At 43.8% G+C, this 13,230-nt stretch overlaps 1 protein-coding gene and 1 long non-coding RNA gene across 3 annotated transcripts in view; one reads left to right on the plus strand and one right to left on the minus strand.

Moving 5' to 3' along the window:
- Positions 1-277: 277 nt before the first annotated feature.
- On the minus strand, positions 278-7,074 carry LOC132225770 (CDKN2AIP N-terminal-like protein). 2 transcript variants are annotated; one of them, XM_059680747.1, is made up of 3 exons: positions 6,767-7,074; positions 5,432-5,514; positions 278-2,447 (listed from the first exon to the last, which is right to left on the minus strand). In XM_059680747.1, exons 1-3 carry the CDS (start codon positions 7,003-7,005, stop codon positions 2,296-2,298), a joined length of 474 nt encoding a protein of 157 aa, XP_059536730.1. In that variant the 5' UTR covers positions 7,006-7,074; the 3' UTR covers positions 278-2,295. The 2 variants fall into 2 exon arrangements, with proteins under 2 accessions (XP_059536730.1, XP_059536731.1); XM_059680748.1 differs by having other exon boundaries at positions 5,415-5,514; positions 6,767-7,068.
- Positions 7,075-7,216: 142 nt separating this feature from the next.
- Positions 7,217-13,230, plus strand: part of LOC132225771 (uncharacterized) — a 78,602-nt gene continuing 72,588 nt past the window's right edge. Inside the window, exon 1 of the long non-coding RNA XR_009450983.1 lies at positions 7,217-7,990. This is a non-coding gene — a long non-coding RNA (uncharacterized LOC132225771). The remainder of the gene's footprint in view (positions 7,991-13,230) is intronic.

Consider the following 13,230-nt stretch of genomic DNA (forward strand, 5'->3'; position numbering starts at 1 on the left):
GTTCTTGTGCTTTTCACAAGTATTGAGATTTATGTCTTTAACAGAAAAGATCCTCTTTTAGTCATTATTTGAAGGTAATACTACACTATGTCTCTTCCTAAGACATCACTTGATCCTCACCCCATCTTGGGGAAGACTATATATATGAAGAGGCCAATATCTTGTAGCTTATATCTGGTGCGAGCTCCTGTTTGAAAGCTAAGAGTGGACCATTTTACCTACACCACAGGAGTGCTGCCATGCAAAAAAATTGGATTTCAATGCCAGAAAAACATGATAAAATTGTAAAATATTATTTAATTTTGTAGGTAAGATAGCCATATCAGTCATAAAGATGAGAAGAAAAAGGAGCTGCTTAAACTGAGGAAATAATGAAAAAATGCATCAGAAAATGGTATTAGAAAATTTGATTTTGGTTAGCAAAGTCTTCAAAAATAAACTGATGGGGATGGAGGTGGAGAAGTTTATCCATCAGTATACAATTTAAGCTTGCTGTATGCAATAGATATATTCCTGATGGGATATTATTAATTTAATGGGACATTATATCTTCTAGAGAAAAAAGGATGCATCATGAGAAACCCATGGAAAAACGCATTTTAAAAGTGAATAATCAGCCCCGGCCGGTGTGGCTCAGTTGGCTGAGTGTCATCCTGTGCACAGTGAAGTCATGAGGTTTGATTACCAGTCAGGGCACAAGCCCAGGTAGTGGACTCGAGCCCCAGTAGGGGGTGTGCAGGAGGCAGCCAATTTTTATTTCTCTCTCTCCCCTCTCCAGAATCAACAAAAACATTTTTAAAAAGCAATAACCACACTCTGACTTTCCACTTTGTAATTTGGCCTTTTAAGCCTCACAAATTTCTACAAATAATTAGAATGAAAGAGACTAGGCTATGTTTGAAAAAATGAAGAGGTTAAGGCTCATTAAGCATGTGCTTGGCCCTCCATCTTAATCCTTGCCATAGCTCTGGTAGTAGTAATTTCTATGATCTCCATTTCAGATAAGGCTGGAGGGAAGAAGTGGCTTGTCCAGAGTTATAGGTCAGAGATCTTGTTTCTCCCAACTTGGTCCACTCCAGTGGTCACTAGAGATGAGCTAAAAGTTGCACAAAGATGAGGCCCATCCAAGGTGTGCAGCCTGGATTAAGCCATGGTAAGAGTCATCCCATTTCTCTGCCACCAGACACCATGCTCCCACAGTCAGCTCTCCTCGTTAGCACTTCTGGTTGTTCAGGTACCTGGGTTTTTCAATAAGTTAAACTAAAGCAGGATCCACTGTCTTATTTACTACTATCCTCAGGACCAAGCACCCTGATGCGAGAATCCTACTGTGACTGGCTATTACACTGCTGTCTCCTAAATGATGTCCCTCTCTCAGTACTTATGCTTGGAATAAATACTTAATGGTGGATGCTAAATAGGAAAGAGGAACAGGAGAGGGATAAAGAATAGGTACATTAACTAAAAGGGGGAAATAAATACCAAAATTTCAGAGCAAAGCAGCACTGCAATAAAGAATTTCTTTGTGCTTGGCAATTCCTCGAGTCTAGTAGAAGACAAGAGCGTAAGGCTCCCTCCGGGGGCGGGGAAATGAGGCCTTTACTCAGCAGCTCGGAGACCTTCTAGAGCAGGGGTCCTCAAACTACGGCCCGCGGGCCACATGCAAATACAAATATTGTATTTGTTCCCGTTTTTTTTTTTTTTTTACTTCAAAATAAGGTATGTGCAGTGTGCATAGGAATTTGTTCATAGTTTTTTTTTAAACTATAGACCGGTCCTCCAACGGTCTGAGGGACAGTGAACTGGCCCCCTGTTTAAAAAGTTTGAGGACCCCTGTTCTAGAGAATCTACAGATGAACTGGCTGCCTGGATCAAACTAAGGAATCTTTTGTCAGTTTAAAAATAAGATCAGATGCTCTTTTGCAGGCTGCCTCTTCCCATGAGCTGATGGGTACTTGCAGCCTATGGTTTGATTCTCTCATCTCTTTAAAAATGAGTGTGTGTGTGACTGTGGAGTATATGGATGGTGTAAACTTCAGATAGCAATAGGAAATAAAGGGTCTGGTTTGTGGGGGGGAAAAAAGGACCATAAGACCAGAATCACACTTAAAGGTGCATTGTTGAGAAATCCAAAGTATAAAATCCATTACCTGCCATTATTATATCAACATAAAAAAAATATGCATTTTAACAAAAAGTTTGATATTCAGAAACAAAATAAAAAGTCATGATTTATAAATACATAAATATCCATGCATACTTTTACAATGATAGCTACTGGAAGAATGAGACCTTTTAAAATGCCACTTTCATTTCAACTGCCTCTTCCCTACATGTTGGTAATACCAGGAGTTGTAAGAGAGCTTCTGTGGTCAAAGTCACATTCTTCCTTTCTAGCCTGTAGCTGATAATGAAAATGTGATGGATCTTCTGTCTTAGCTTTGATGCTGGGAGGAAAAAGGAAAAGATTATGTAGTCATGTAGCCCAGTGAATCAGATTCATAAAATACAGCAGCGATGCAATATTTATGTACTACCCAGATAGTAAGGAGACTCAAATTATTAATATTTTACTACACACAAAAAATTCAGAACTCTGACCATACCATCCATTTGGAAGCCAGAACCTAATTTTTTTTTTTGTCATTTGTGATCTGTAAAAGTTCACAATTTAATGTGAAATGGAAATGCTTAAAATATAACTTTTTTTCCTAGCATGCTTTGCAATGAAAGGTTCTAAAAGCAGAATCACACAGTTATTGTTCTAAATTAAAATCAGCTAAATCCAGGTAGTAATTCACAACATTCCACATTAAGTGAGGATATTTAGGAGATGTGAAGGTTATATACTTCTGGATTTCACACTATTAGAAACTGTCTTGAAATAGTGGCGAAATGAAGCCGACATATTATTTCTGGGTACTCTCTAGCACCTTTGGTAAATTTAAACATGGCTTAAGACAACTTTTAAGGAAGGTGTGAAGAAATCATTTTGGCTGTCACCTTGTATTTGAATGGATTTCCTGAACATTTAGCAGTGTGAATGAATCAATCTGAGAGTCTTTTTAGTAATCAGAGTTTTCAAGGTATGACCTATATCCTAGCTAAGCCTAGTGCGTCAGTCTTTTTGAGTAATTTAAAAGCAGCAAAATTCCTCACCAAAAACAAAAAGTATAAGAAGTCTTTCTCCTTTTAGGAGAATGCAGTATCACCTAAAGAAACCATCTTCAAAGGGAAGGAGATTATTCTCTAAATTGTCTCTCAGATTTCTGATAAGACCAAGACTACAACAGCACAACAGTTGCCACTGGCTTTGGTTGCTGCAAGTCTGGTGTTTGACACAAAGTGTTGATACGTGATCCACTCATCCTGGGCACCAGGCAACAGAATGGCCTATGGGGTCAGACAGAGCTTTTCTGGCTTCTTTTAGCAGATAAAGGGGAAAAGGTAGCTCCACTGAGCATTTATCTTGGGGATGCAAGACAAAACTGATTTAACTAATCTGCTTTTTTTTTTTTTTAATACAAATACTTACCACCTTAGAATCCTATCTCCTTCCACCAAGTGGCTACTCCACTACCCTACAGCTTGCCAAGACTGTACATAATGCACACAAAAAGAACCTCTTGAAACGCAGATACACTCATTTTTCTAACTTCTTCACTTTCCATTCTGCCATTTTCCCTCATGGATAAAAATGTTTTCAGGGGAAATGGACAATAATTACAATGAAAAATTCTTTCTTTTAGTCAATAATGACAGCTTCCTAGTCAATCACTCCTCTTTCTCCTTAAGACAATGCATTGGAAATATTAATTCTGACAGTCATAGTAATGACACCCTTTCTGAGTAAGCTGCTGCTCATTTGTTAATTATTGCTTGTTAATGGATAAAGCTGGTCAACCACAAAAGCTGCCAGTAGGTGCCTGGGGATGATTGTTAGATAAATGTTGTTCACTCCATATATTTGTGTTCGAACCTCCCTCTTTCAAAAGAAAAACCATACACTGCAACTGTTGGACAAGTACCATCAGTAGACCAGACACTCTAACCACTGAGCCAAACCGGCCAGGACCGTAAGTGTTTTTAAAGTCTTACTTTAAAGAGCTCATGTCCCTAAGTCATCTTCACTAAGTCCTAAGATATCAACAATGCCAGGCGATACATTTCCACCTGCTAGCTAGCCATAAGACTCAACTAAACTCTAATTTTAGAGGTAGGGGTCAATTGTGGGCAGAACTACATGTTTTCAGGTGCCTGGCTCAACATCAAGGTTTTCTTTTGTTCTGGGCTGGCAATGTTGCTTAAGGTTTGCCAGTATCTACTACATGCAAACACCTCAGGGAAGAGACAAAAGTCCCTGAAGGCTCTTTCCAGTGGGCTCTCAAGGTGGCCTTCAATGGAGAGGGGACAGCCTTCAACACAAAGTCTGTCATGCACACATGCCCGGGTTGTAGGCTCAATCCCCAGTAGGAAGTGTGCAGGAGGAGGCAGCCAATTGATGTTTCTCATCACTGATGTTTCTCTCTCTTCCCCCGCCCCCCCCTTCTCTCTGAAATCAATAAAAATTAAAAAAAAAAATTTAGAAAAAGAAAAATAAGTATTGAAGGAAATTGAAACACATGTAATCCAAAAGTGCTACAGAACTATAGGCCCCCTGCAGGCTTCTTCCAGGTAGCCAGATGCTAAGGATTAGTTTGACCGCAAAGCTGGTTTCTAGGATGCCAGGTTCGTGCCTGAGAACTATTATCTGGAACAGTGGTTCTCAACCTTCCTAAAGCCGCGACCCTTTAATACAGTTCCTCATGTTGTGGTGACCCCCAACCATAAAATTATTTTCGTTGCTACTTCATAACTGTGATTTTGCTACTGTTATGAATCGCAATGTAAATATCTGATATGCTATATGTGTTTTCCGATGGTCGCGACCCACAGGTTGAGAACCGCTGGAGGCTCACAGCGTGCGATGACAGCATAAAAAAATGGACATCCCAGGACAGGGCTCCCTACATTTTTGATGCTCAAGACCCCTTTACAATATATAACAGTTTAGAGAGACCTTCCCCCCAACACACACATACACTTCACTCTGGCCTACGGGTAATGTTAGGGATGTGCGTGTCAATTACAAAACCTCCTTAGGTTTTGCAACCCAATTATTATGAAGGGGTCTGATCTCTAATAGCCTGGCATGACAAAATACAGCTACATACGAGAGAGGAAAGTATACTACAAAAGAAAATTGATGTGAAAGATCTCAGGGAGGGCAGAATACCTTTTAGGAGCAAAAGAGCAAGGAGAGGATCTGCCACAAGCAGGAAGTAAAGGTTCACCCTATTCAGAAAACAGTATATATTTTAATGCATCACTATCAACTCTATACCATTTCAAATGCACTTGGAAAGCCTGTTTACCTTTTTCATTAACTCACTTCTGGTAGTAAATTGTGGCAGGTCTTCCACTTCAATCCCATCAGCCATTTCCATCACCTTGTCTAAAAGGTCTTTGTTGTAACTGCACAATAAAAAGTAGTAAGGTTAAAAACCTTGGGAAAAAATTGCTTGTCAGTATGGGGCTAACAAGAAACTGCAGGTAAAGGGACCGTAAACTCAATTCTCAGAGGACTGATTTGATACTACAGGGGAAATCAATACATGTTCAGCAGCAGGTTAGTTAACAGTTCTTCCTGTTGGGAATACAGAAGTGGCTCTAGGAATGCCAAGAGAACAGGTATTTCAAAACAAATTTGCAAAACAAGCAAAACATTCACAAAAATAGAGGCACTGTACATCTGGCAGTACATATTCATGCATATGGTATGGCAGCCAAAAACTTTGTAGTTTCTGAACACATGGAATGTTGGTCTAATGAAAATAAAATTATTTGTTCATTTATCCAACTTTCTGACATTTGCCGAATCTCGGATCCTGTTAACCAGGATTTCCCAGGGGCGCCTAGAAGGCAGAGAAAAGAGATGGATGTGACTGGCAAGATTTGCTTCCCCAAATCTTGTTCTAATAACCCCCAACATCTGAAAGCATAATCAAGTGAATTAGGGGTAGGTGACAAGAGTCAGACAACCAGGAGTAAGCTGAGTCATTTTATTGTAACATAATTTCAGGAAACGCTCAAATAAAAGGAGATGGGAGCCTCAAGATCTGTCACCTTCTTCATGGCTGGGGAGGGGGGAGATGCAAGACACCTGTTACTTCCCTGAGAGGAAAGGCAGTGAGGCAAAAGCTGGCTCTGGCTCAGGGTCCAGCAGGCTGGGGAGTGGGGAGATGAAGGCGAGGGCCACAGATTACATCCTGCCAGAAGCTGCAAGGCCCTACGTATGTCACCTCCCCTCTCTCAGCTTCTTCATATGTAAATTGGGGACCTCAGTTTTCGTCTCTGCATTTGCCATGTGGGTGAACGGAGCTAATGGACTTGAAATGCACTCTGCAGAGGTGACGGCTGGGGCTCACACTAGCAATACAAATAACGGCAATTTCAGAGGCCAGCATGTACTGAGCTCTTGCCAGATGGCAGCCTGTGTGCTAGGTGCTTTTCACCCTTCAATACTGTAATCTTCACAACGCATTTTCCCAACGAAGACCCCGAGGCTCAGAGAGGCCACACACATCTTCCCAAGGGGCAGGCCCAGGGTGGGAATCGGACGCAGGCCTGGCCAGTGCGGCTGGAGGCCGGGGGCGGGGTCCGCCTGGGCCAGAGCGGCGGGTCGGAAGGCGGGGGGCCGGGTCATCCAGCCGGCAGGGGACCGCACCTGCAACCCAGGAAGAGGTGGTTGGCCCAGACCATGGAGAGGGACAGCAGCTGGTCCAGGCGGCCGCCGCCGTCCGGCGGGTCGCGGTAGTCGGGCAGGTGGCGCAGGATGAACTCCATGCGGGCCTTCCATTGCTTCTCGCTCTCCGAGTAGGAGCGGAACTGCTCGGCGAAGTCGGTCGCCTGCCGCACCCCAGAAACCAGCTCCTCCACCGCCGCGGCGGCATCCCCACCCACCATGACGCCCTCCGCCGCCGAGGGCCAGGCCCGCCAGCCACCTTCCCGCGCCGCCTTCCCGACACGCACCGCGCCGCTCCCCGGCGGCTAGAGGGGCCCGGGCGGCGCGCGACTGCGCCGGAGGACCGGCCTGGAGCGCCCTCGCCGGGCGCGGCGGCCTCACCGGCCCGGCCGCTCCGATCTCCGCAGCCCTGGGCTCCGGGGCGGTTCTCCGCGGACCCCTGGGGGAACCCGTAGGGAAACCGAGGCCCCCAAGCGCAGGGACCAGGCGCCCCTTTCTCTCCCTCGGCAGCTGGAGGCACAGCTGTGCTGTGTCCTTGCCCTGAGGGTGCCCCGGGCGCCCGGCTCGCGGACGAATTTCCTCAGTTCGGGGGACTTTTCCGTGCAGCTGCTCCGGTTCCGTCTGTGACTCCCAGAGGTCGCCACGCCGCACCCAGGTGGTGGGGGACCCGCCTTCCTGGAGCGAGCCATTCATCCAGTTACGGACCCGCCAGGCCCTCTGCAATGAGAGCAAACCCAGAGGCCTGCTTTCATGAACTTGATCATCTGCTGAGGGAGCCATTGGTGAAACACCTAACTGTTCAAGTGAAAATGTCCAACGTTGACAAATTTTAATAAGGAAGAGGTCCAGAGTGCTAGGCGTCCAAACAAGCAAGGAACCTGCTCCAGACCTGGGGGGCCAAGGAAATGATGCTGGATGCTGGGAGCTGAGCAGGCGTTAACCACGCACAGAGGAGAAGGCCATGGCAAGAGAGGGCCTGGCCTGGTGAGAACAGCAAGAGCTGTGTGCCAAGGCCCGGGAGTGGAGGACAGTGGAGGAGGTGAGGCCACGGACATCCGCAAGGACCGCAGGCCGCGGCAGAGACTGTGGGCCAGATCCTAAGAGGAATGGGGAGCCACTGAAGGATTTTAACCCAAACAGGGACACCTGTGTTTCCAAAAGATGTTGGAAGGAGCCAGAATGTGTGTGTCCAGAGGAGATGAGCAGGTGAGCTGGCATGACTGCTGTCTGCTCTAGGACCACATAGCAGACCTCCTGAGAGACAGAAGAGCTTCGCTGCTCGTGGTGAATTTCCTACCCCTGAAAGCATTCCAGTACAGTAACAGGGAAAGCACTTGAGCCAGCATCAGCCTTGAGAGATTATTGACCTAATAGGCTTCCCCGTCATCCCCTATAAGATGTGGCATAGGCTACAGAGCCGGCCCTAGAACCCAGGATTAAGGGCTCCAGTGAAGGTCCTGTGTTGTGCGTGGGGCCCAGGGGAAGAGCCAACCATGTGTTGTCTGCTGCTTCTGATGAGAAATCAGCTGCATCCCCCCTCTTCCCCCCAAGGCAGAAACCACATACAGAATGGAAATACCAGGCAGTCTTATGAGTATACTGTTCCTGCAGACCCGACACCAGCTGCGGGGACATCTCATTTACGGTTAACAATATGGAGGCATGCTGCTCTCACCCTGTGAACAAGGAGAGGGTGGGCAGGGCTGTGAAGCCAAAGACAGACTCAGCTTCTCCACAGCAATCAGGAATAGATGCCCGGAGCTGGGCCTGTCTAACTGAGTGCAGATCACACCTCCTGAGGGGCTTGTTAAAACAGCGCATTCCCAGGCCCATCACCAGGTACTCAGTCAAGGCCCTGGGTAATTAATTCCACCTGTGAGTGACCAAACTTAACACTAATAAGGGCTTGCTGAACAAAGTTCTTTGTCACCTGATTGTAAGGTGGAAAGGCTGACCCACAAATAGGAACCTGGGCTCTGTGACCAGCAGCTGCAGCTACACAGCTGTGTCAGCCACAGGTGTGAAAAAGCTAAGGGGTCATCCAGCAACTAGCTTATTTAGCATCATCTTTGATAATGATGGGATATATGCATACATATGTACCTATATACAAACATACTCAGACATGTATGTAGGTTATAAGAACCCAAAAGTGCACAAATGGGTATCCTTTTAAATATATATATATATATATATATATATATATATATATATATATATATATATATATATATATATATTTTATTGACTTCAGAGAGTAAGGGAGAAGGAGAGAGAGATAGAAACACCAATGATGAGAATCATTGATTGGCTGCCTCCTGCATGCCCCCTACAGGGCACATGCCCTTGACCGGAATCCAACTCAGGTCCCTTCAATCCTCAGGCTACAGCTCTATCCACTGAGCCAAACTGGCTACGGCGGTATTCTTTGTTTTTAATAATATGAAATTGTTGACCTTATGCTTTCAAAATGTAAAGCAGAAAAAATTTTTTTAATGTGAAGTAGTTTAAAAATGCTAGTATTACTTATATAGAACCCTGAGGCAAGTCCCGTTACTAACCAGTTTTTGTCTCTAACTTGTTTCTATGATTCAGATTTTCTTAGAGGACTTACTTCCATGGACAAAAATCAGTTTTTCTACCTTATCTTTTTTTAAACATTTTTATTGAGGTCCAATTCATAAACCATAAAATCCACTCATTTAAAGTTTTTTTAATTCAATTAGTGTATTCACAGATTTATTCAACCATCAACACAAATTAAATAAAGAACATTTTCATCACCCCCCAAAAGAAATCCCATATTCATTAGCAATTGCTCTATTTCATAACAACTAATCTACTTATCTCTGGATTTCCTATTGTGCACACTTAACATAAGTGGAATCATACAATAAGTGGTCTTTTATAATAAACTCTCACTTATATAATGTTTTCAAGGTTTACCCATGTTGTGACATGTCAATACTTCATTCCTTTTTTAAAAAAAATTGATTAGAGATAGAGAGGAAAGGTGAGAGAGAAAGAGAGAGGGAGAGAGAGAGAGAGAGAGAGAGAGAGAGAGAGAGAGAGAGAGAGAGACCCATTTGTTATTCTACTTATTATGCATTCATTGGTTGATTTTTGTATATGTCCTGACCAGGAATCAAACCATGACCTCCTGGTTCATAGGTTGACGCTCATCCATTGAGCCACCACGGCTGGGCTCTCTTGCCCTTTTATAAATTTATTTATTTTTAAATATAATTTTTTTATTGATTTCAGAGAATAAGGGAGAGAGATAGAAACATCAATGATTAGAGAGAATCATTGATTGGCTGCCTCCTTCACGCTCCTTCTGAGAGGGCTCAAGTCTGCAACCAGGCCTGTGCCCTTGGTCAGAATCAAACCTGGGACCCTTTAGTCCGAAGGCTGACACTCTATCCACTCAGCCAAACCGGCTAGGGCTCTCTTGCCCCCCACCCCTCCCTTTTTAAAAAATTGTTTTTATTGATTTTAGAGAGAGAGGAAGGGAGAGAGAGAAAGAGAGAGAAATATTGATAAGAGATACATCGATTAGCTGCCTTCTGCACGCTCCCCACCAGGTATCAAGCCTGCAGCCTGGGCGTGTACCCTGACACTGAATCAAACCAGCAACCTCTTGGTTCAGGGGACAATGCTTAACCAACTAAGCCACACTGGCCAGGGCAGATCTCTTGCCCATTTTTTAAAAAAAATAGACTTTATTTTTAGAGCAATTTTATGCAGCAAAATTGAGTGGAAAATATTGAGAGTTTCCCTTACACACACATAGCCACCCCCACTATCAACTTCTCCCACCAGAGTGGTATATTTTGTTACACTGAAACATCATTAGTCCATAGTTTACATTAGGCTTCACTCTTGGTGTTGTACATTCTATGAGTTTTGACAAATGTATAAGGACGTGTATTCACCATTAGAGTAACATACAGAATAGTCTTACTGCCCTGACAATCCTAAGTGTCATTTGAAGAGCAAAAGTTTTTATTTTGATGAAATTCAGTTTCTTTTTTTCTTTTATGAGTTATGCTTTTTGGTCCTATCTAAGAAATCTTTGTCTAACCCCATGACATAAAGATTTCCTGTCTTCTTCTGGAAGTTTTATAGTTTTAGGTTTTTTATTTAGGTCTATGATTCATTTCAAGAAAATTTTTGTATATGATGCAAGGTAGGGGTTGTCAAGAGCAATAAAGGATATAAAATTTTACCCTACTTGCAAGTTAACAAGTTGCCCTGCCACAATTTCAACGGATGCTGACAAAAGACATAGGACTCCTGAGACAGAAACAAAGAACTTCGTTACAGCACAGCAAGTTGTGTGAGTTTCATGTTTGCATTGGTTCCCCATGTCCCCCAAGTCTCACAGGGGCTATGCCAAAAGACCCAGGTGGATGAAATACAAACAGGTACACAGAGAGGGTTTGTATCACAGCTCAGCAACTCCAAGCTTAGGGAACATCAATTCTATATAATAAAGAGCTAATATGCAAATGGTCATCACGCCCTCGTGCCCTCACACCCTCTCGCCCTTGCACCAGGGCCGGGGGACCTGAGACTGGGCCAGGGGACCTGAGGCTGTGTCCCACTCAACTGCTCCCCGCCCCCGCCCTGTGGGGCTTGACAGGGGTGGGGCCCGCCAGGTCTGGGTCTCGTGTGATTTCAAGATGCACGCGGGTAGGCGAGGACTTGACTCTGGGTCCCGCGGCGTGCCCCAGACTCTGACAAGAGGAAGATTTTCATATACATTTTACTAATTTTCTTTCATCTCTGCACTTCTATTATAGAGAAAGGACAAATAGCAATATTAAAATATTTCCTCTAATTACCCCCCTTTTAATGTGCATGAATTTTGTGCACCAGGCCACTAGTCTTTTATAAAGGACTGCAGGCAAACTTGTGCAACCTTTGCCCCAGAAAAATACATTATTTTTTTTACCTGAACAGTAAAAACAAAAAATTGCCCTTTGCTCTGAAGGTAGACACTATCTCCAGTCTGTTTCATGGAAAACATCCTTGAAAAGACAGTCTGGAACAAAACGAGTTAATGTCTAACTCTTAAGATGTGAAGATGCATGAGAGACCCATGGAGAATTGTCTCCCAACATAGGTTGAGATTCTTTTTTACCTTTTTTAAAAAATATTTATTGATTTCAGAGAGGAAGGGAGAGGGTGAGAGAGATAGAAACATAAATGATGAGAGAATCATTGATCGGCTACCTCCTGCATGTCCCACATTTGGGATCAAGCCCGCAACCCAGCATGTGCCCTGACCGGGAATCAAATCATGACCTGAGCCACACCAGGTGGGCTTTTAAAAAATATATATATATTTTATTGATTTTTTACAGAGAGGAAGGGAGAGGGATAGAGAGTTAGAAACATCAATGAGAGAGAAACATTGATCAGCTGCCTCCTGCACACTCCCCACTGGGTATGTGTCCGCAACCAAGGTACATGCCCTTGACCGGAATCGAACCTGGGACCCTTGAGTCCACAGGCCAACACGCTATCCACTGAGCCAAACCAGTTAGGGCCAAGGTGGGCTTTTTTTTACCTTTTTTCTTCCCTTCCCTTTCGTTCCCTTCCCTTCCCTTCTTTCCTTCCCTTCTTTCCCTTCTTTTCTTCCTTCCTTTCCTTCCTTCTCCTCCTCCTCCCCCTTCTCCCCCTCCTCCCACTCCTCTCCCCTCCTCCCACTACTCCCCCTTCCTATTCCTCCTCCTCTTCCTTTTTTTGCATATGGTTGTCTAATTGATCGAGTGCAATTTGTCAAAAATACTATCCTTTTTCCATTTAATTACCTTGGTACTTTGTCAAAAATCAATTGACCATATATGTGTGAATCTATTTCTGGACTCTATTCTGTTCCATTGATCTATTTGTCCTCTTACCAACACTATACTGCCTTGAATACTGTAACTCAGGAGTTAGTAAACTGTTTCTGTAAACAATGGGTTACCTATAATTCCTGTTGCATACTTTTCTTTGTTTCTTTTTCCAAACATTTAAAAACCTAAAAAAAGCATTTCTAGTTTCTAAGACTTACAAAAACAACCTCCAGGTTAGATTTGGTCCATGGACCATAGTTTGCCAACCCTGCCATAGCTTTATAGTAAGTCTTAAGATCAGATTGTTTGAGTCATCCTACTGTGTTCTTCCTTTCTTTCTCCTTCCCTTCCTCCCTCCCTCCCTCTTCCCCTCCCTCCCTTCCTTTCTTTCTTTCATTTTTAATTTTTAAAAATTGGTTTTGAGCCCGGCCAGTGTGACTCAGTGGTTGAGCATTGATTGACCTATGAACCAGGAGGTCCAGGAGGTCACAGTTCAATTCCCATCAGGGTACATGCCCAGGTTGCGGGCTTCATCCCCAGTGTGGGGTGTGCAGGAAGCAGCCAATCAATGATTCTCTCTCATCATTGATATTTTTATCT

This window comes from Myotis daubentonii, unplaced genomic scaffold (genome assembly GCF_963259705.1).
Source record: "Myotis daubentonii unplaced genomic scaffold, mMyoDau2.1 SCAFFOLD_94, whole genome shotgun sequence".
In the NCBI taxonomy this organism is placed as follows: Eukaryota; Metazoa; Chordata; class Mammalia; order Chiroptera; family Vespertilionidae; genus Myotis; species Myotis daubentonii.